Below are 24545 nucleotides of genomic sequence, written 5' to 3'. Positions count from 1 at the left end.
ATTCTACAGGCTCAGTTACTGTATTACAATATGTACTTTAAACAGTAACCAGAGCTTTCTCAATTTATACCTTGCCAGCAAATACTGTTTTCATTCCAGTGGTTATAACTAATTATCTTTACTTACTATATTTATATATACTTTATTAATATTACACATTAAACATATTTTCTTTCTTCACCTCTTTCACATCCCCAATCAAATCCAGTATACATTTATGCCAAATTTTTTTCAGTTAAGTTGCATTTTCTCTTAGCGCCTTGGACTTGTAATCATCCAAGGAATCTGACAAAAGCTGATCCTCAGACAGGATATTTTAGATAATACCAGCAGATTTTTAAAATACCCCATAGTATTTGGTTTGGATATGCATAGACTGCTTCCTCTGGGCTGGTTTCATTTATCAGTGGAGTTTCCTCTATGTTTCAGACATTTGCGAAACGAATCATGAGACTCAATCTGCTTAAAACCTCTCCTAAAGTCAACACACACGTTTGCAGAGAGGAACTGGGTGGCTCCAAGTTCCATTTTCAGTGCAGTAGGCCTCAGGTGCCCCATCAAGGCTATAGCCTCTGTTGCAGGAATACGCCACGCTGGGTCCAGAGGTGGTGTTTTCAACTTCAGCTTTCCCGTTCAGAAACCCAAGCGGAGCTTCACACCTGGCCTCTAAAAGAAAAAACAAAGCCTCATATGAAATGCTTCTCCCCATCTTCTTTCCTTCTTCTGCTACAACCCCCAAAGGTACTCAAGGCATCATATGAAATATTACAGCCTACTCATGTATGAGGCACAATGATACTCACTGAAGGAGAAAAAAACCCAGCACGCCAAGTTTTGGATTGAGATATGCAGACAATTAAACATTAGTATTTTACCTTATTGACTCTAGCTGTCTTCATGTATATTGCCACCTTTTGTTGTTAATAATGTAGGGGGGGTATGGATGAGCAGGTGGGTAAAATAAAGGAATTCTCATTTGTTAAGTTGCTACCATGGCCAAGAACTTTCCAGACATTATCAATTTATTTCTTACAACTAGAGTTTGTTACCAGCTAATTGCCCCAAGGTACTCAAGGGTGGGTTTGGAAGCATTTAACTGTTTAAGAGATGCAATCACCAACCACCCTGAACCAGACCAAGCCTCACCACAAGAGTGACGCCATGACCTTTGCCTCATTTTTAATGCTAAGATCTCCTCTCCTAGAGGAGCTTAGGCCTTATGACCATAACCTGCAGTGTATGTGGAAGCATGTTTTCCAACTGAGCCTGCGCAAGCGAATGCCCACGTCTCCCTTTTGAATATTCATTCCCCATCCGAATTAAAAGGTCCCTGCTTCCATTTGTTCCAGGACCCCAAGACTTTGGAAATGAGTCTACGTGGCCTCCTGTTTGCTGCAAATATACCCTCCTTTGTGTGACAACCACTTCTGGTGGAGAGCCTGATTTAACTCGCCAGGAGGCGAACCCACTTTGGTTTTGGTAACAAGTCGACCAGATAAAATACAGGATGTCCAGTTAAATTTGAATCACAGATAAACAACAAACAAATTTTTAGAATAAGTATGGCTCAAATATTGCATGGGACATATTTATATTAAAAATTCTATTTAATCTGAAATTTAAATTTAACAGGGTGTCCTTTTTTTCTGTTTTTTTTTTTTGGCTAAATCTAGCAACCTTACAACAACTCTGAGATTATCTCATTTAACAATTGAAGAAAAGTGAGGCTAAGAGAGGTTAAATAATTCGGTCAAGGTCATACTGCCTGTAAGGAGAGAGGAAAGATAAAATTATTGGAAGGTAAAATATAATAGGAAAATATAAAGAACAGGAAACCACAAGCTTGGGGGAAAATTCAAATAAGGAACATTTTATATGGTCTAGGGATATACAGACTCCATAAACTGATGGGTAGTTTCAGTGTAATTATAAAGAATGATTTTGCACCAGTGAGAAAGGTTATTAATAGGAAGGTGCTGGGAGGAAAGCAGGATCATCCTTTCTAAAATCTTAAAAAGTGAGTGTGAGTCTTAGTTTTATGATCGTGTGAAGGCAGACCTTAGAAGGTGGTCTAGACCAGCCATCCTCAACTTTGGCTGCACATTAGAGCCCCTTGGAAGCCTAGGGCCCTATCCCAGAAGAAATGAATCAGAATCTCTGTGTTGTGGCCTAGCTTTAGGTATTTTCTTAAAAGCTTCCCAAATGATTCTAATGCTCACTCAGAATTGACAGCCACTGGATTAGATGCTAACTGACTTTGCGCTTCTCTCAGCCTGATGAGTATCATATGTACTGGCACCCTGTATCTTAACCTTGGCTGTACCTTGGAATTACCTGAGAGTTTTAAAAATAAATTGATGTGGGGCCCCACCTGTGGAGATTCTGACTTATCTGATATACGGTGTAAATTGGACAAGGTGTTTTTCAAAGCTCCCAAGGTTATTCCAATGTGCGGAAGGCTAAAAACCATAGGGCTAAGGTAGTGCTTCTCAAACTATAATGTGCATAGGAACCATCTAGGGATCTTCTTAAAAGGTAAATTTTGATTCAGTAGGATTGCGGTGTGGCCTGAGATTCTGCATTTCTAACAAGATTCCAGGTACTATTGATACTACAATTCTGCGGGCCACTTTGAGAAGCACTGGTCTAGGGAATCCTGCTGACTTGAACAGACTTCCCTGAAATCTGTTGGCTACAGATATCAATATATTTAATAATTTAGTAAATTATATAAGGATCTTACCCTTATATAATTATAATTATAAAAATAATACAAATCTGTTCAGTATGAGCACTTTTTTCCCCCAGAAATATCTGTATTTTTTTATGCCTAGGAAAAAAGCACACAGCAAAATATATCAAAATATCAATAGTTTTTGTCCTTGAGTGGTAGGATTAAAACTATTATTATCTTTTTTTGCTTATTTGCGTTTTCTAATTTTCTGCGAAGAACTTGTATCATTTATTTAATAATTTAGAAAGAAAAAGCAAAGAAAACCACAAAGAATAATAGAATTCATATAGAGCTTTTTATTACTGTCTTGCATTTAGAGATAGAAACTATACAAACCATTGTCATTGTAGTTTGAATTAAATCTGCTGCAAAACTGAAACAATCCCAGGCATGCTTCCTCTTCAGGCCCCACTCCCCTCCCCTGCACATACATTCACACATTTTTTTGTTCATGAACAGTTGAGATAAAAAATGCTATTATCAGGAATGCTCAATGATGCCTTTCTGTGACTTCAGACATTACTTAATTTTTAAAAAAATTTTCTATACAATATTTATACAAGTTTTTGAGAACTAAAAACAGTCACATTCTCCACTGAGTTTCAGCCATATAATATTCTTTAAAAGAATTGAGATTCCTGTGCACACAAAATCTGCTCATTAATCTACTCCAGAAGACATGGCTGAAACAACAGTGAACAAAGATTCTAGGACGTCGAGTCTCAGGGCCAGCTTTGCCACAAATTTAATTTATCATATTGGGCAGTCGCTTCACCTTTCCTAGCCCGTATTTACTCATTTGTCAGTTGAAGGGGCTGGACCAGATCATCTAAGAGACCCTTTCCAGTTTAAATATTTGATGACTCCCCCAGGATTATTAAGAGGAAAAAAAAATTTAAAAGCTTGCCACTTTGGGTTATAACTATTGTAACTAAATACATTTTCTTTTGGCAGAGGAATCATATGGGCCATATATTGGGAATAAAGTCATGTGAATTAATCTACATCTTGCTAAATCAACTTGGCTGTTCTCACAAAATGAGTTAACGCAAAATTCCACAAAAAAATGTGAATATTCATTTATTTGATTGCCAACATCACTTTAAGAAGATGTCAGTATTGGCCAGTACTGTCACCAAAAAGCAACAGCTCTAAGCCTTCTAGTTTATAATTATTTGGGGGGAAAAAAACACAAAAAGAAAGCAAATAAACTTAATAATTAACTGGTTTCTAAATAAAATGCTTGTCATTCCAGAATCAGTAATCTTGTGCTTTATTCCAATTTAATCATTAATCTCTACTACACTTGTTGACCCTTGTATTGGTTTGGTACCCTTGAGCAAAAGCCCATTAAGCGTTCTCGTAAACGTTATGGAGTGAATTTTTTTTTAAATTACGAAACCAATTTATAAAGAAAATGTGGCACATTGTTATTTTGTGTCTTTGGTATCATTTTCGGGACAGCTAGGTATCATTTGACTTACTTTTGCACGTTGCTACGCCTCCACTCCACTGCCCGTTCTCTTGACAGGTGCGTTCTCCGTTCCCCTGTGAATCAGTGAAGAGAGGTCATTGACAAGATCACAACTATAATGAAAAGATAATAAGGGAACGCAAGGTAATCTTAGCTATGAACTTGAATCTCTCACCACTGGAATGCTAAATAAACTCACTAAATAAACGTAGTTCAAGGGGTAGGTTTAGGCTTTTAAAAATGTTTTCATAAAATTTTTCAAAATTCATACCCTGGCTGAGTAGTGTAATTAAGGTACAGACTTTGTTTCACTTTCTATTTAAATGACAACTAATTATAATCAAGAACAAAGACTGATGAAGAATGTGTTTGAAATGTCAAAGAGGTATATTTGCTTGGTGTATTTTGAACTGAATTTATTTTTCAATACCTGAGAGGTACAGCAAAGGATGTGAATTGGTTTTTCTACACTCTCGAACAAGAAATGTGACAAGATAGCTCACTGGTAAGAGAATTGAATGTTCTCACAATGTAACTTATCCATTAAAAATAAACATACTCTATTAAGAGCCAGAGCATATAAAATTTTAAATATTTTGGGTAAAAATCTTTCTAAAATTTACTTTCTTGCCTTCTGAAATGAGTCAAATGAATATAAATTACTTGAAAAATTATTTACAATTATTATTCTGAATATACTTTTTGTATATTTTTCAATATCCCACAGCCCTTGGTGGCTATATAGGCTGTTTGCTCCCTACAGTTATTATAGGCTGACATAGGCTAAGATTACTGTTATTTGATTTCTAGATATAATTTTTACGTGTCCTTGTTCCTCCTTTTTTGTTGTTCATCTTTTACTGTAATCATCAATGTTCTTAAGGATACCCCTCTTCCATGCTTTAAATTCCTAGTCTACTATGGAATATAAATAATAAAATTTCACATGTTAAAAAAAGATTAGGTTCTAAGTAACGTATTAAGGGGCTTGACTCTAAGTTAAATATATGAACTTCAGCACATGGATTTTGTCCCACGTTTTTTCATTGTTCAGAGCCCTTTGGTTATCTTATTATCTTGAAGCTGTGTTCTAAATTAGCAAGATGTCTGAAAAGGAGCTAGCATCTCTACTTTGGTTTTTTATCTGATTTACTCATGTCATCCTTATTCTTCTATTCAAAGGTATTTTCTTTAAACTATCAGATTAATGACTGATAAATCTTTACCTGTAAAAATTCCATTTGACGACAGGATACTGTCCTGACTTTCCAAAAAAATAATTCATTCTATAAAATTAAATGTTTCTTAAAAATACGTATTCATTATTTTCTTCTTATCGAAAAAGCAATATGTGTTCGTTAGAAAATATAAAAGAAAAATAGTAAGTTTTCCAGGATTCTTCATCCAGAGATAAACACTGAATATTTGCTATACTTTTTCTATGCTTATATACGTATGCATGCACGGGAAAATATACTAGTTTGTGGATTATTTTTTATTAATTTTGAGGAAGTATATGGCAAGCCATAAAAGCCAGCTCCCTAACTATTTGGGTTCTTCCAGAGTGGACGATAGTCATGTAGTTAATTTTAGTCAATAGTTTAGTATTTTTCCTGGTACTACTCTTTCCTCTCATGATTTGAATCATAAATATTCTGTTTTGACTATGTCAATTTTTATTCCAATAAAAACTCAAGTAAATCTATTCTCTATATCTACTGACATAAAAAAATCAAATACCATCTGTTGGTTCTCTCCTTAGTAAGTTGCAAACTTCATCATGCTTTTCCATCTTTCTTTTCTCTCACTGGCCCTTTACACATCTTGTCTTTGACGAATTAAACTGAGTTTTAGATCCATATTAGCTTTAGGTCACTATGTTTGACACAATGTATCTGCTTAGTCCACAATTTGGTTAGATAGTTACATTAAGTTTTAGAATCATAGCAACCACTTTATTGCTCATCAGCAGTGATTTTATAACATGACTATCCCATTTTTGAGTTCTTTATTTTGACTTATTCCTCAGTCGACTGTAGTAATTTTCTTTCTTTTTTTTTTTTTTTGTGAGGAAGATCAGCCCTGAGCTAACATCTGATACGAATCCTCCCCTTTTTTGCTGAGGAAGAATGGCCCTGAGCTAACATCTGTGCCCATCTTCCTCTACTTTATATGGGATGCCGCCACAGTATGGACAAGCAGTGCTTCAGTGCGCGCCCAGGATCCGAACCCGCGAACCCTGGGCCGCCGAAGCATAGTGCGCACACTTAACCGCTTGGCGCCACCGGGCCAGCCCCGACTGTAGTAATTTTTTTTTTTTTTTTTTTTTAAAGATTTTATTTATTTATTTTTTCCCCCCAAAGCCCCAGTAGACAGTTGTATGTCATAGCTGCACATCCTTCTAGTTGCTGTATGTGGGACTCGGCCTCAGGATGGACGGAGAAGTGGTGCCTCGGTGCGCGCCCGGGATCCGAACCCGGGCCACCAGCATCAGAGCGCGCGCACTTAACCACCAAGCCACGGGGCCGGCCCCCGACTGTAGTAATTTTTATTTCAAGAAGATTGCATGTGTAGTAAATTTTTTGAGATTTAGATGGCTCAAAAAAGTTGCGTACCTTACATATAAATCAAAAATTATTTACATAGTAGAAGAATTTAACATGATTCACATTAGTTCTAATTGCTTGGCTGATCTTGGTAACAATACAAATACTGGAAGTGATGATAATAATGCCCCTATATTCACCTCAGACAATGCATAAACAGCCAATCTCACCACTTTATTTCTCTTATGTCCAGCCCTTGCAGTAACTTCACAAATGTGGTTATTGCATTTCTACTATCGACAAGATGAAACAGAGGCTCATCCTGAGAGGTGTGGCAGGTTTCCCAACATCTTTCACCCAGCAAGAGCAGAGAGCCGGTAACAGAGGTCTGCCAAGACCAAGGCCCTGTTCTTAGCCACTTTGCCAGCCATTGAATACCTTTGGCATCTGAGGTGCTTGTTAAAAATGCACATTCTTAGCCTAGGGAATATACATTCTCTTTTACAACTTCTCAGGTGATTCTCAAGCAAGTGATTCATAGACCACACTTTGAGAAACACTGAGCAATATCTCAGAGCAGTGGTTCCCAGTCCTGGCTGAACATTAGAATCACCTAGGGGGGCTGGCCCCGTGGCTTAGTGGTTAAGTGCGTGCACTCTGCTGCTGGCGGCCCGGGTTCGGATCCCGGGTGTGCACTGACACACCGCTTGTCCTGCCATGCTGAGGCCGCGTCCCACATACAGCAACTAGAAGGATGTGCAACTATGACATACAACTATCTACTGGGGCTTTGGGGAGAAAAAGGGAAAAAAAGAAAAAAAAAAAAAAGGAGGAGGATTGTCAATAGATGTTAGCCCAGGGCCAGTCTTCCTCAGCAAAAAGAGGAGGATTGGCATGGACGTTAGCACAGGGCTGATCTTCCTCACAAAAAAAAAAAAAAAAATCACCTGGAGAACTTAAAATGCTACTGCTGCCCTAGATCCAACCAACAGAGATCCTGAATTAATTAGGCTGGGGTGAGAACAGGCATTTGCATTTTTTAACATGCTGTCTTACGGAAAAATTCAAACTCATGAAAAATACAACAGTACAAAGAACAGGATAACAACTCCCACGTAGCCAACAGCCAGATTACACAAGTAACTCAAGGGCAAACTTGTTTCATCTGAGCCCCACACCCCTCCCAGGAACTCACATTATTTTGAAATAAATCCCAGAAATGAAATCATTTCATAGTAATTATGTCAATAGGAATCTCTAAAAGGTAAGGGCTCTTAAAAATTATAACCACAATAACATTATCATACCATAAAGTAACAATTCTTGAATATTAATAAAATGTCCAGTTAGTGTTCAAATTTCCAATTGTTGCATAAATGTTATAATTCATTTTTTTACAGTTCACTTGAATCTGGACCAAAAGAAGGTCCACACGGTTTATATACCTCTTATGTACCTCTTTCAATCTATAGGTTCCTTCTCTGTTTCCTCCCCTCTTACCCTGTCAATTTATTTGTTTCAGAAACCAGAAAATTGGGTCATTTGATCTGTAGATATTTCCACAGACAGAATTTTGCTGATTGCCTCAGTATGGTGTCACCGCATGTTCCTCTGTCTCTGGTACTGGTTGTTAGATTTAGAGGCTTGATAAGATTCAAATTCAATTTTTCTTTTTCTAGGCAAGACTTTTTCATAATGGTGTGTTTTTCCATCAGGAGGCACATAATGTCTGGCTGCCTTTATTTTGTCTGACATCAGTAGCCATGATGATAACTTAAATCCATTAATTCATAAGAGTTACAAATTCTGAGATTTAAATTCTATCATTTATTGACTTGGAATACTTGTATAAAGGGAAACTCCCTTTCTTCTACTGTTTGGTTATCTGGTCATCCAGTTAGCATTGAAAAGACAACTCTTCCCCTTTTGTTGTCTGCTTTCAAAATAATGAATTTGTTCATAAGTATCCTCTAACAGTTACCAACTAATTTTCTTTTAGTATCATTATGAGTCTACTGTCATTCATGACATATTTGATGTGTTTCCATCCATTAAAGTTATTACTCTTGGGCCGGCCCCGTGGCTTGGCGGTTAAGTGTGCGTGCTCTGCTGCTGGCGGCCCGGGTTCGGATCCCGGGCGCGCACCGACGCACTGCTTCTCCGGCCATGCCGAGGCTGCATCCCATGTACAGCAACTAGAAGGATGTGCAGCTATGACATACAACTATCTACTGGGGCTTTGGGGGAAAAAATAAATAAGTAAATAAAATTATTAAAAAAAAGTTATTACTCTTATTGATGCTAAAATGGTGTCATCTTGGCCCATGGGAACCTCATCCAGCTGGCCCCGGAGTCTTTCTAACATGTAGCCTTTGATAGGTTCCCTGCTATCTCATTTGACAAGCTTTTCAAGGCTAATCTCTTACATTTCTCATCCCAGACCTGCAATTGCTTATTTTTGCAAGGAAGTTGACATCAACATATTTTTTTTGTTTCTCAGGTAATTCTAAAATGTAGCTTGGAGTGAGAACAATTGTTATAGCACTTCTCTCAATTTTGTAATTAATTAACAACAGGATGTTTCCAAAACTTTTTAAGGTAAATTATCTATTTCCTCAAACTTAATGACCCATCAGTTTGCTATATATCTGTTTAAATTTTATACCACTTTCCTTCTTAATAAATTACAACATTAGTACTCTCACATGAAGAACAACTGGGTTTCAAAAACAGAAAAACTTTCCAATTGCAATCGAGCATTACGTTATTCTCCTTCCTTTTTTTTTTTTTTAACTCTTTTTGAGGAGTTAAAACTACATCCATATAAAGCCTAGTTCCAGCTTTCATGGACCTCTCTTATGACAATTCTTTGATTGCACAGTCAGAAAATAATGGAATGAGCTTTACAAATTTAACAGCTCACTGGCAACGAATACTTCTGCAAAACCTACATTTAAATACCGCTACAAAAATAAAAACAGCAGAGAAGAGTTTCCTGAAAAACTAGATGACAACATTGTGTAACGTAAAACAGGCCTCTTCAATTTCAAGTTTGATGATATGATCATGCTTTCAGCAAAACTGATTGCAGCCTTCCCACCAAAGTAATGCGGAGACCTAGGTGCTGCTGATGGGGTTTTAATATTACAGATCACGAGTGGTCATGAGACTGAACTTAGTGTTTGGTTAGAACTGCTATGAGGAATTTTCAGGCCAGATCTGCCATGTGGGAACCTGGCATCTGAATTAAGAACTTGTCAAGAACTCAATTTGAGCCCCTTGCTTGAGGAAATCCCAGATTTCCATACCTAAATCACTATGGTCACCTCCCCACGGTGAAAGATGGACTGCCTTGTTGCAGAATATGATTAACAGGAGGCAGAAACACAGGTTTAAATGGCCAACTGAAGTCACAGTATCAGTCTTGTGGTTTGTATACCAATTTCCTCTTCCTTGAGGTGGCTTTGATTTTTTTAATTGGAGACTTATTTTACCTTTTAAAATAATAAATCACCTTAAATGTTTCCCGGAAAGTGTTAGGGTGTAAGGTAACAAAGTATAGAAACATCCTTTAGAATCAAAATCAGTGAAACAAATCAGTGCTAATAATGAAAATGTTCCCAAGTAGATCGGAAAAACAACTTAACTCTGGCTAACAGTTTGTTCGCTTACCTCTAATTCATAGCCAGGTTCACACTGATAAATAACTGTGCTTTCAAAAGTGTATTTACTGCCAACCACAAATCCATGCTCTGGACTTTCAGGTTCCCCACAAGAAACTGGACTGCAGGATTCATCAGAAAATGGTGGCTCCCAGGTGCCATCAAGCTAAGTAACAAATAGCAAATTATATACATTTAGGAGTTAACACATCTGAATGAAGAACTTTGCCAATACTGATTGTGTGGCAGGATAATCTCCAAAATGATAGTCAAGAGGACCTAGAATTTGGTTCTACTTCTGCTACTTATTATCTGTGGCCTTAAAAAACACATTTATTAGATGGCCTTAACAGTCATCTCTAAACAATTGTAGACATTTTTTGAACACACAAAACAAGTGTTTTCTTACTAATAGAATTCATTAAAAAAATCAAGAACACTAAGAAATATGTTTTCATTAAGATGCATGAGGACTGGATGGTTGACACAAATATTCCATGACATACCAATGCACCCTTATATTTCACATAATTCTACAGTTTAATTTAATGTTTATGAGAAACAGCAACTCATAGCTGTTAAGTCATAACTTAAAAAGATGGCTTTTTTAACTCAGAGTTTAAAAAGATGGCTTCCTTTTCTCCATTCCAACATGAAGACTTGAAAACATTCTAGTATGTATTTTGGAGTGGGTCACATAGTTAAAAAATATATATATATACACACACATACACAAATACACACACTCTTTTGAGCATCTATGTGTAGACCATATGACTTATAGTTAATTTGTCATGTATATCTTGTTATAGATATTTTAACATTTTATCTAAATGGTTTTTTACCTATCCTTGGCACTTACTTAGTTTAAAAATGGGAATATTGGAAAGAAAGATATATTTGATTATATTTCTACTAAAAAACTTCTCAAATCCTCTGATGTGATTGGAAACTTGAGGCATTTTTCTTTTCAGGACAACAAGATACTGCTTGTGTGGAGACGTATATATATACATATATATATTTATATATTTCATATGTATAAATATTTTATATATAAATGAGTTACACTTACACATTCTAATTACGGCAGAGAATCTTACCTGACATGTTGCTATGTTAACCCCCACATGGGTATACCCTTCTGCACATGACACAGAAACTTGCTTATTCACACTGAAATCATCCCCATGAACAAGTATATGTGTTATGTTTGCTGGCAGAGAACATTTTTTAGGACTGCAGGAGATTCTCTCAGGGAACCAATGACCATCTTTCTGACAGGTGAATGTATCTACATCTGTATCCATCATATAACCTTCCAGACACCTGCAATGGAAAAGCAAAAATGAGTGCCTTTTAAAGAGAGTACAATATAGTTGGTGATCTATTCTCGGATTTAAGAAACTGTTATAAGGCTCAGTAGACATTCTGTGCGATATATCAAAACTGATTCCAATGTCAGGTGGATGGCGTTGCCATGCAAAAACATCAACATAGCAACGATAGCCAGATCAATCCTTAGTTATCCATGTTAAGGATTAGCCAAGACAAGTTGCTTTAAATGTTGTTGATATTATTTACCTTCATTGTGGATAATATCATTACTGAATTCATTTTTATTCTGAAAACACTAACAGTTCAAGAAATTCTAGACAAAGTCCTAAACAGACTTAGATGCTAGTAAGATTATAACATAATTAATATTTATTGTGTATTTACTTTGTGCCAAGTACTGTTCTAGGCCCTTTACAAAGGGGATTTCTTTTAATCCTAATTATTAGATATTATCATGTAACAGTAGCATGGGTGTTCAAACTCAAGTTCAACCTGGCTCTAAAACTCTCTATGATTTTGAAAATTTGCATTTATTTATTCAGCCAATGTTTACATAGCACTTATTAAATTCCTGTCACTGTTCTAAGTGCTCTACACATATTAACTCATTTAATTCTCATGTCAACCTTATCAGTAGGTACTATTATAACCTTTATTCCCATTTTGCAGAAAATGAAATTGACATCAAAGAGATTAAATAATTTCCCCAGGAAGTGATAGAGCTGAGATTCCTACCTAGGGAATCTGGCTCTAGAGTCCATGCTTTAACCACTATACTACACTGTCTTTTTAATTAAACCATTTAATTAACTAACATTTATTAGGTGGATATATTTTTTTAATTTCACAAATTATAGGCTACATAGAATTCACAGATTTTGCAAACTTGGAATGATCTGTTTATCTGTTACTAAGTGAAGATCTGAAAGATGATGTAATCAACACACAACAAAGAATGACAAACAGGGAAGTCCTGAGATTGTGACTTCTCAAGATATCTGACACATCAACATCGAAATAGAAATTTTAAAATGCATATCAAGGAATAATATTTGTTTTTCTTCTCAGTTGTGATCCATTACTCTTTAGCTTTCTTATCATTGACAATCCTCCCTTGGGTCTACTTCTTACCACAATTAAGACAAAATGAAGGTAGGGCTAAAATGTCCACAACAGACATGCTTAAGAAGAGTTGTTGAATTATTAATAACATCTAAGAAGCCAATATGTGAAGGACAAGTCATAATTCCTTTGGAAATGTAAATAAAACCTAAATTGATTTAGAGAGTTGAGATATCTTTGAATATTTCAGACATTTATTCCAACAAAAACTTAATTTAAAAATTAAATCCATATTTTTTCATCTTTTTTAATAATACATTTTAGATAGAAAACTTTCCACCAAAAATCACATTTGTGCATTAAATGCTTAGTACGTTCAGATAGCATAGATTGGAAGTCCCCTTAAGACTATCTCCCTATGTTTATTGATCAATGAAAGTGGTCTTTTTGACCTGAATTCTTCAGCTTTTGCCTTGTTTCCCCAATATTTGCAGGTATGAATATAACCATAAAGTGATATCATAAAGTAATTTACCAGTGTGACCTTTAAAAAAGATTCTTGTGATTTAAGAGATATTAAAGCCAGCTAGAGGATCTTGCTGTTTCATGAAGCTCAACACAATACGATAATGATGATAATTATCTTAGGAACTACAATCTGAAAAAGTAGGAATTTATTTTTACAGTCAATGGATTTATACATATGTATGGGTAGAATAAAGCCAAGCGTTAAAAGCTTCAGTTTTTGGAGAGCAGTCTAGAGATGGTATTTCTTCCTTATTAGCTAAATTTTTGACCGATCACTTTTCATTTTACAACTCTCCTGCCTCCACCCCTTGGAGACTCTAGAGCCAGGGTCTTACCTGAGTTTCACTTTACTTTCATAGGTGTGTGCCTCTCCAGTTGCCACTGCATTGGCAACAGATGGTGGTGGTCCACAGGACAGGGGCTCACAGACTGGATAAGGCTGGCTCCAAGTCCCTTTCTCTGTACAAATCAGATCTGAACTGCCTTGTATGACATAACCAGGTCTGCAGTTGTAAGTTATCACATTTTCCTCTAAAGAGTCACTCTCACTGATGAATGCATTTGGTATCATTGGGAGAGAACCACAAGAAGCGTGTTCACAGCGTGGGAAGCCAGAGCTCCACTGGCCATTGGTTTCACAGGTGATTTCAGAAAGGCCCAGGAGCTTGAAGCCTTTGAAGCACTGAATCTGGGTTGCCTTTCCACAGTCAAAATCTGTCCCGTTGACAGCTCCATTTTGAATTACTGGTGTGGAACACCTGCAAGGCTGGCAGGAAGGTGGGCTGCCACTCCAGGAGCCATTGGAGAGACATTTTCTTGAAGGACTTCCATGGAGCTTATAACCGGGAAAGCACTGATACTGTATATAGCCTCCATGATAAAAGGAAAAGCCATTAGGGAAGCCATGGGCAAGATCTTCTGGAGGTCCACAGTTGACTGGTTTACAGAGAGGAACCTCTGCATTCCAGGTCCCATCTGACTGACAGGTGAGTTTTGGAGCACCATGCAACACGTAGCCCTCCTGACAGTGGAACATCACTTCCTTCCCGAAGCCATAGTCCAGGCCATCCATCACCCCATTTGCCACCTGTGGTGGGGTGGTACATCTGACAGGCACACACATGGGAGTGGCTCCACTCCAACTTCCATTGGCAAGACAAACATGACTCCTGGCTCCCTCAAGTAAGAACCCTACATTGCAAGCGTACTCAATCTCTTTTTGGAATGTATACTCGTCTCCTTTCACCTGGCCATTGGCTAAGATTGGGGGTGAACCACAGTCCACAGGAATGCAAGTTGGCTCACTCTCATCCCAATTTTTATTTTCTTGGCATGTTCTCCTCTCAGTGCCATTCAACACATACCCAGAATTACACTCATAATACAACACGCTCAGGTATGTGTAGTTGCTTCCTTTGATGGAACCATTCATAACCGGATTTGGTTTTTTGCATGAAATGGCCTCACAGTGTGGGGAAGTACCACTCCACTCTCTATTTTGTAGACAAAGTCTTATGTCAGAGCCCACCAGAACGTGTCCTGGTTTGCAGCTATATTTTGCAGCACTGCCCATGGTAGTCTCCGTAAAATGCAAAAAGCCATTTTCAGGAGCAACGGGCAAGTCACATTCAATTGAAATGCAGGATGGTGCACTGCCATTCCAAGTTCCATCTTCCTGGCAGATCAGCATAGGGTTCCCCAAAAGTTCATATCCTGGATTACAGGTGTATGAAACCATGGTGCCATACAGAAAGTTTGCTGATTGTGTAGCAGGAGATCCCTTTGTGTTTTTCCCGGTTTTAGCCACTGCTCCCAGAGGATGAGGAGGGTGAGGAGTCAGATATGGAACTTCCATTGTGTCTTCTTCTTGGTCAAAATACGCCTGACCATCTTTGACCTTAGTACAGTCTCCAAAATCAATGTGAGGTGGGAGACCACAGTCTACAGGTACACACGTTGGGATGGAGCTTGACCATCCTGACTCTTCACAGGTCTGCATGGCATGACCAGCTACCTGGAACCCAGGGATGCAGCTGTAGATGATCATGGCACCATAGCTGTAATCTGCACCTTCTACAAAACCATTTTCAATGGGTTGTGGGGGATTACAGTGGATGGCATTGCAAGATGGGACATCCACATCCCAATTACCTGTCTCCAAACAAGTCAAGGCTTTGGGACCTTCAAGCCTGAAGCCTCGGTCACAAGAGTATGTAATGGTTTGCCCATAGTGTAGGTTTGTGTAAGACAATTTGCCATGCAAAATCTCCTTGGGCTTTCGGCACTCAATGGGTTTACATGTTGGTTTTCCTCCAAGCCAGTGACCATTTTCTCCACAAAGAGTGGTAGTATTTCCTACCAACTCAAAGCCTGGCTTGCAGGTATACAGAGCTGTGCTGAGATAGGCAAGACCTTGCACATCAATGATGCCATTGAGGATTTCTTCAGGTTGGGGGCATTCTACTGGAACACATTCTGGCAGTGGTGAGCTCCAGGTACCATCAGCTTGGCAGAAAGTGGTAGGATCTCCTCTTAGGAAAAACCCATCCACACAAGAATACTTGACAGTACTTCCGAAATGAAGAGCAGAAGAAGGTGCAGGAACACCAAAGGAAATTAGGGGAGGTGGGAGACAAAGAACCATCTTACAAACAGGAAAAGAATCATTCCATTGCTGGGATGGCAAGCATTTCAGGACAGAGGGGCCCTGTAGAGCATGCCCTTCTTTACAGGAAAACATCACCACTCCCACCTCAGTAGTCAACTCCTTCAATACGAGCTGGTTTTCCAGGAGGGGCGGCTCTGGGCATTTGGTGGGCACACACTTTTGGTTTGGCTTCTTATTCCATTTGCCAGATTTCAGGCATGTCCAAGAACTATCACCAATAAGCTCATAACCCTCATTACAGAAAAACTGAACCTTGGACCCTACTTCAAAATTTTCTCCTTTCATGTAGCCATTCTGGATTGGAGCAGGTTTTCCACAGTTGAGAGGGATGCACGACAGAGGGGATTCACTGTGCCAGTGGCGATTGGCTTGGCAGACAAATACAAGACTTCCAACCGACTTATAGCCTGGATTACACCGATACCTCACTTCACTCTCAAAGATCCTGCCAGTTGCATGCTGCATAATAGGGAGAAAACAATTAAGTACAATTTGTATAACAGATAATATAATTAACTAAATGCATTATATAGTATTAATTAAGAATTAAGCTAACATGTCTACATTAAAATGAATCAATTAAGACATAAGCAAATGAGGATTTATGTTTTTTCCAATAGGTCTACTCTATTTTTTTCAATAAGTGAAAGGGACAGTAGGAAGTCAATTAGGTAATCTTACTGCAGAAATGTTGACCACAGTGCTGAGCCCACAATAAGTAAAAGATCAATAGTCTCTAAGTTGATTGATAAATTGATGGAGTGATACCAAAAATTAGAAATTACTTGGTAAGTTCAAAAAAAATCTTGCTGATCAATGCAACGACATGGTTTGTTGTTTTAATCACAGAAAAGGAAACACACACACAAACGTACATTTATTTGTTAATGTTGTTTTATAATAAAAAAAGCACATAAAATATTTTTCATGGATATGGTCCTAAGAGTTTTATCAGAGTCTTGTGTTCATTCTTAACATAATTTTGGAAAAATGCTGTTATAACATCAAGATGGTAAATAAAAAGCAATATTTTATCTTTTAAACAAAAAATTTGGTATTATGATCTCAAAATTCAAATAAATAAGTGATTAATATAATAAAAGGTCATTTTTAGGCAGTACACAAAGTGAATTAGTTATGAAAACTTTAAAAAGATTACCATGTTTCTTTGTTAGTGATAACGGTAAAGTCTAGCTTCCGTGCTGCAGTGACTTCTCGGTATTCGGACATATTATTTGTTTTGTTTACTGATTTATTGGTTGGGTACCCCACATGCATGTAAGCACCATGCCATCACAGACCTGACCTGTATTGTTAAATACTAGATCTCCAGTGCTTACCTGGCACCTAGTAGGAGCTTCAGAAACGTTTGTTAAATGAATGAATAAAAAAAGCCTCCTTACAGAAACTATATACCCTCTTCCAATGGAAAGCTAACACATCTGAGAAAAGTCTTAAATAAAAGGCATTTACTGTTTTGTTATTGTTGTTGAATATAAAGGAGAAAGGTATCATATATGTGTGGGTTTTTAAAAAGTGTTTAAGTAGAACACTGTCTATTTAAAATGGCCCTTGATTTGGGGCAATAGATTCTCATTCTGGTTTTCTGGATGGATTTAAGGAGAAGACACCTGTTAGCGTCAAAGCAGGGCATGTGCGGGTCTGACTCTATCCTTTGTCCATCAGGGTGAAATTACCTTTAAGTCCACTAAATGAAGATCACAAAAACCGCATCATAATGAATTGATGGTTAACCTCATCTTTTGTCTAAAAAGTAGAAACAATCATAGATTTCTCTAGGTTCTATTGAGACCTTGATTTTTATAAAAAGTATACATCCATCTTGGAATAACTTATTTGATAAAGCAAAATAGTATTTAATTAAAATTGGTTTATTCCAACTTAATAACTACGAAGGGCTAAGATATTGCTACAAAGTGCTTCGAGTGTCTATATGCTAGAAGAATGTAGAAAGCTAAAACATTAAAAGGATTCATAATCTCTATCAAATTTTCTCCAATGTTCACTACCTCTAGATTTAGCCACTTCTGTTTTCAACAATTAGTCTGCTCACTGCCTCTGCTTCTGGATCCCCGATTAGCCACAATGGGCCCTGTAAGTGATGAAAGCCATGGATCACTTGCCAATCATCTCTTACCTCCAGAAGGGCATTCTCAACCTTAGGCGGTTCATTGCAAGATACAGGGTGGCATGTGGGTGTGGGGCTACTCCATTGTCCCGTGGCTTCGCAGGTACTCTTCTTTTCCCCTTTGACATAGAACCCCTTGTTGCAGCTATAAGCCACCATGGCCCCAAAACTGTAGTTTGATCCACTTGCATAGCCATTCATGATGCTCGGTGGCTCTCCGCAGCGCACGGGGATGCACTGGATGGACAAGGGGGAAGGGTTCCACAGCCCACCTCTCATACATTCAATCTTTGCTGAGGTGTTCAGTACGAAACCTTCCATGCATTTGAAGCTTACAACTGAGCCTGCTGCAAATTTTGCTTTGCTCACAGATTCCAAGATGCTGTAGGAAACAGATGGGGGTTTTTCACAGAAATGAGCTATACAACGGGGCATGTCTTGACCTTCTGGAGGAACCCACTTGCCCTGGGCATTGCAGAGGAGCTGGGAATTGTCTGCCAGGCTGTAACCATCTGAGCAGTAGTAGAATGCAATGTCTCCAAATAACCGATGGGCAGTCTCTGGAGAGGCGTGTTCCACGTTGGGGGGCTCATCACAGGAGACAGCCAGGCACTGTTGGTTACTTCCACTCCACTCACCACTGGCCAGGCATTCAATGATGTCAGGACCAGCAAGGGTGTAGCTATGAGATGAGAAGGAAAGAAACAAGAACTAAGGATAATATTTGAGAAAAGGTCTTTGCATCTTCCTATTTTGCTTTTATTTTTTTATCTGTCCAACAATGACTTTACTTTTATTCTTTAAAATAATATTTATTATTTGACTATTGAGCTTATGGATCAAATGACTTTCATCTGAGTTACAGAAATACATCTTGATATTGATATTAATGCTTATTCAGAAAGGGAAGTGGATTTAAGATTTTTGCTATTTAAGGAACTCAAAAACTTGTTACACATTTCTTTAAAAATAAAAAATGAAGAGTAAGCTATGGTCCTGTTTGACTCAATTCAAAATTGGAACTTCATCTGTCTTCAGATGGTTTTAGTTGGTTGATTTTATCACTAGTCTTTGAAACACAATCTCTGATGCGCCGTATGTAGCCTACATAGAGCTCACAGTTATACTTACTTATATTCAATGAACTTTAAAGCAGCAATTATAATTTCATTTCTATTGTTTCCTAAACCCTTAACCACGTGGTTAGTGTTAAAAGCTGTGTTCTGCATATGGCTCTGCTATTCAACCAGTATGAATAAATTGTGCTTAACAACTCTCAGTCTTTTTTTATGTACAAGGTGTTTTCCCATATATGATGACAGCTTGATGATTTGAAAAAATCTTACTCTCAAATGCTCTCTCAATGAAGTAGAACAAAATATTAGGATATGCAGTATTAGAATAATTACTGTTGAGTCATTCTTATTTTCCTTCTCACTTTTTTACTGAAGAGAAAGATGACGGAGAATTTTAAAGGAATGTCTAACACCAGATCAGTCTGCCATTTTGACACTAATAAACGGCAAGGGGACTAAATAATTTGGTACCTAATTCAATCCTGTTTAGACATATTAATTTCTTCATTTTACAGATGAGTGAAGGGTGGTTCAGACAGGCTAAGAAACCCGCCTAGAGTCACACGGCTGCAAGCAGCAGAGTCAGGATCATTTATTGGATTTCAACACTTACACATTTTCCACGACATCACTCTGTCTGTCTACCTCTCTCTTTTTACAATGAGTAGGTTAGACCACAATTTGTGGGGGTCTTGCGGAAGCTGTGCTGCAGTATTGCAGTGTCGCGAGTACAAATTATTCAACCCACCCTTCATTCAGCAAAGATTCTGAAGTCATTAGTTAGCAAACAGTTCTCCTGAGGTCTCTTTTAGTTTTATAAGGAACCAGCTATTATAGAGAGGTTGGAATTCCTTCACCCTCGCTGACAAGACTTATAAAATCTATAGGAAACAGAGAGATCAAGGAATGACAATAGTGCATCAGCAGAGATGTGTGCATCCGTACATTATGCTATGGACAGAAGTGGTCTCAAAAGGAATCATAGATGTCTCTGATAGCTGAGTGCAGTTTCGAGGTAGGGTCTGCTGCGGTTCACTGTTGCAGATAACCTCAGTTCTTTGTATAAGATCTGAGCTTAACAAATTTTTAGACATCTTCTGTCTTAGAGGATCCAGGAAGGTATACAAAGACAATGTTAAAAGCATAATTTTATTACTAAAAAACCCCTTATCCTAGGTCTGAATGCCCAGTTTCTACTATTCCTGCATCGCATGTGCTCTGGATGGAAGTTCCATTTGGAGAGACTCCTGATGTTTTATATTCTTATAGCACAATTTAGATCCTCTGCACACTCGGAACCATGCATCATTATTGTCACGAGTCCCTTGATGTTGCTAGCATATTTCATTGGCTGAAGTTCATAGATACCACCTGAGACATCCCTGATTTATTAGAATCCATTGTGCCATCTATAAAACGCTTCCTTTATTTCAAGGGACCAGCTGCTTGGAGGCAGAATCATCTGCTTCTAGAAACTTCCTTATTCCTCAAAGCCTCTTGAAGACGCAAAAACTGTATTTTGTAATTTGGCAGCACTTTGTTAGGCCTCTGACCTCTGATCTTCTGGAAAATCTCCACCACTATTCCTCCCTAATGGAAAATCACAGCAAAGCTCTTCTGTAATATTATGGAAGATTACCACTAAATACATGTATTTTGAGTAAATGAATTTAAAGAATGTATCTTTGATACTACCAAGAATTTCCTAGAATCTACATTATCCCTTTCTCTCACCTAAGATCTTGATTTTTCTTTATGTCTTTCAATCAACATCTAGTCCTTCACTAAATAATTCTTAAGGGCCATGCTCTGTGCTCGAGCCACTTCCTTAGGGCACGATGCAATGCCAACGCATTTACTTGTTTTCATGTCTGTGTCCACCCCACCATCCCCCCACCCCCACTACCTGGTGCACTGTAGGCCCCTTCACACCTAGAGTGGTTGCTTACTGTTGAAATGATTGATTCTACCTGAAGAGTGGGAAGGGAAGGAAAGGCTTCCCAGAGGAAATGGCTTTTGAGGCGAGTCATGAGAGAAGTGGAAAAGGACTCATTCAACGCAGAAAAGTAACATGAGCAAAGAAGTGTTATAGAGCTGGGGCATTCTGGGAACTTACAAATAGTTAGGAACGGCCTATGAACACCTGAGAAAGGAAGTGACAATCACTAGGATCTTGTGTGTTTTGGACAGGTTGTGATGTTTGGTGGGTGAAGATGTGGCAGGCACAGATTACCCGGAAATGGTTGTTGACAGTTCCTTTGACAAGGACTCTCATAAGATTTTAGCAGACAAAATGTCGCTAGAACAGAATATATTTAAGTGGTTTATTAACTGGATGATCCAAAGAGTATTGATTAATAGAAGTAAGCTAGTTGGGAGTTTCATATCTTGTAAATGCAACAAAACTCTGTCCTTAGTCCAAACGTCCATCAGTTTGTAGGCAACACATAGGGTGGGGAATAAGGGCTTTTATAGGCCAGTTCAATATTTCTAATCCTACAAGGTAATATTTAACAAAGATAAATGTAAGGTCCTGCACATAGATAATAAGAAGAAAAAATTGCACAAATAAAAAACCTGGCTCAGTGGCAGCCAATGTGAAAGAATTTCATTGAATGTAAACTGAGTGAGTCAATGGTGACATTCTTAATCGAGTTACTGCATTTCTAGAAACTCCTTTGTCCAAAAAGAAAAGAGGAGAAATGTGGCAGTGCCTAGATTTGGCATTTTTATCTCTGTGTAACTATATTCTAATTTGCATGTGTCAGTATGCATTCAGCTCTGGGTATCCCAATGCAAAAAGGGCTATAGACCTATTAGAATAGGCCCAGAGGAGAGTGACTCTAAGAGTGAACAGACTTGGAATCATGTTCACTAACGAGAAAGAGAAGTGCAGATTGGAGGTTGAGCTGGCTGAAACATGTGTCTCCCCACACCTTCATTTCCAAAGCTGCAAGCTTGGCATCCTAGCCAGAGTGAGGATCATTTCTCAGTCATGGAAATGTGTGAAGGGGCTGGGGTCCCTTACTGAAGCCTCTCAATTAGCTCTAACGATCCATCTGTAGGAGAACCTTGGGACCAGGCTATCAGTACTTGAATGGCTGGCATTTTGGAGGTGCAGAGAAATTGACATGGAGTGGCTTTAAGGGATGGAACTAAAGCTAGTGCTTTAGACTAGATAACATAGTCAATGAGGATGGGGATAGAGGTTTTTCAAAAATAACTATCTTCTAAAATACATCAGTTAGTCTTTTAAGATGCTAAAGAAAGATATATTTTCTGAATGATAAAAAAAGAGGAATTAACTGTCAGCTATTGCCTAGATAGAACTATAACTGGTCTCTGATCAAATTGCTGCACCATTTCATTACGCTAGAAGCCTGACTGTGTGTTAAGATTTCTGGGAGACATGTTTCACCTGGTTATTTGTTTAAAAGAATTATTTAAAAAATGATGAAGTTTTCTACAGATGATGACATATGTCCTATAAATGCTGGCCACCAAAGCAGGAAAGATTGGAATTGGTACCAATCTAAAATGCTGGGATATTTAGTTTTAGTCCATGTGATATTTTGTATTCTCATTCAAGAGACAGTGGGGACATTCTTGCAGACTGTTATTTAAAACCAAGCTATACAAATTATAAAACAAATTGTTTTGCTCCATAATTCCAAGGAAAAATGACCCATCAATGTTACAGTGAGGCCACAGAAGGACACACTTTAGGAGAAATTGGCTGTAATACATTAGCATATTTCTGGAATAATAACAACAAATCCTTTGAAAATGGACAGAGTAATCTTCAGATGTAATTTCCAGTGATTTGATTCACACACCGAGGGGAAGCCTACTAATGAGCATGTGCCTGGGAAGCTTTATGAGAGAGCTCCATGTGGGTTATTAGCTCTTCTCTTTTTAGAAGAAGAAAGCACGTTACAAGAGCCTTAAAAGAGCAGCATATTTAAAGAGCTGCAATTTAATAAGAGCAATAGAAAGTATAAATCTGCATCAGTAATTAATTCTTTTTTTTTTTTTGGTGAGGAGATCAGCCCTGTGCTAACATCTGCCGATCCTCCTCTTTTTTATTTTTATTTTTTTTGGCTGAGGAAGACTGACCCTGGGCTAACGTCCGTGCCCATCTTCCTCCACTTTATACGGGATGCCGCCACAGCATGGCTTGCCAAGCAGTGCCTCGGTGCGTGCCTGGGATCCGAACCGGCGAACCCCGGGCCACTGCAGCAGAGCGCGTGCAGTTAACCGCTTGCAACACCGGGCCGGCCCCTAATTCTGTTTTCAATTAAAACCTATCATCAAAAATTTTACCTTAGCATATTCAGCAATTGCATTTAAAAGTCTATATTCGAGAAGAATCAAAAGGTAAACATTCTATTAGGATTTTAGGATGTCAATGACCCTTATTTCCCTCTGAGTTTCTCATCAAGAGAATATACACATAAGGATGAAAAGGAAAATGGGAAACAAGTGACCATTTTGTTAATTTGTGCAAACAGCTGAAAACCCCCAGTGCAAGGTTTTGATAAAAGGTGAATTTGGAAGGCCAAGTTTAGGGCAGAAGACAGAAATGAGGCTTCTTGCTTCTCTCCTTCCCTGGCATTCATCTTACTATGCCAGTTCCTAAAGTATCTGCTCCTCCATCCTAAACTTGAGAGTGGATCTTTCCTCCTTAACTCAAGGAAAGGCCGGCTCAAAGCACAACATCAGTAGAAGAATTAAAAACAGTGAGACCGAAGCAAGACTGCGTGTATGTGCATGCAATAAGCAGGCCTGGGTGGCTGACACGGTGTGCAGGGCAGTGGCCTGTGTCAAGCAGCCCCGAGGGAGAAGACGGAGCTGAGAAGGTTAGAGAGGGAAACAGGCTCTACCCTCTTATCAGGCCAACAGTATCCTAGGAAGTGGAAGGAGACAGCAGGACAGGCCCCATTACACAGAAGCCATGACTTGAACACAGTGCCGCCATCCTCGCACAGAACAACACAGTGCCTGCTGACCTACGCCCATCAATCCCCTGGAGGAAGAGAGAGAAAAGGGGTGAGGAGAGAGAGAAGGGTAAGAACTGACTTCTAGTTCTGGCTGTAACATAGTCTGAAAGCCCTCCCTATATGGAACTTGATGAACTATAACAAAAATGACTTTAAATGCACAGCTGAGCTGATAGAAAAGGAAATCTCCACGAGCCAGAAATGAAGAGGAAATTAAAAGAGAAAAGTAAGCCTGAGAATGAATGCTGTGTTTGCCCTTGGATTGAACAGGGAAGGGAAGAAGACAGGACACGAAATATAGCCTTGGA

General features: G+C 38.4%; 1 protein-coding gene across 2 annotated transcripts in view; it reads right to left on the bottom strand.

Annotated features, from left to right (window-relative positions):
* SVEP1 (sushi, von Willebrand factor type A, EGF and pentraxin domain containing 1) overlaps positions 1-24545 on the bottom strand; it is a 178125-nt gene that overhangs the window by 18279 nt on the left and 135301 nt on the right. For both annotated transcript variants that reach the window (XM_087419320.1, XM_087419319.1), the window contains 6 exons: positions 18171-18843; positions 13680-16471; positions 11520-11745; positions 10427-10582; positions 4219-4282; positions 493-666 (listed from right to left, as the gene is read on the bottom strand). In XM_087419320.1, coding sequence (XP_087275446.1) covers positions 493-666; positions 4219-4282; positions 10427-10582; positions 11520-11745; positions 13680-16471; positions 18171-18843 — 4085 coding nt within the window. The remainder of the gene's footprint in view (positions 1-492; positions 667-4218; positions 4283-10426; positions 10583-11519; positions 11746-13679; positions 16472-18170; positions 18844-24545) is intronic.

This window comes from Ceratotherium simum, chromosome 29, assembly GCF_057802395.1.
Source record: "Ceratotherium simum simum isolate JZ-2026a chromosome 29, ASM5780239v1, whole genome shotgun sequence".
NCBI lineage: Eukaryota > Metazoa > Chordata > Mammalia > Perissodactyla > Rhinocerotidae > Ceratotherium > Ceratotherium simum.
This window is presented reverse-complemented; position numbering and strand designations above follow the sequence as displayed.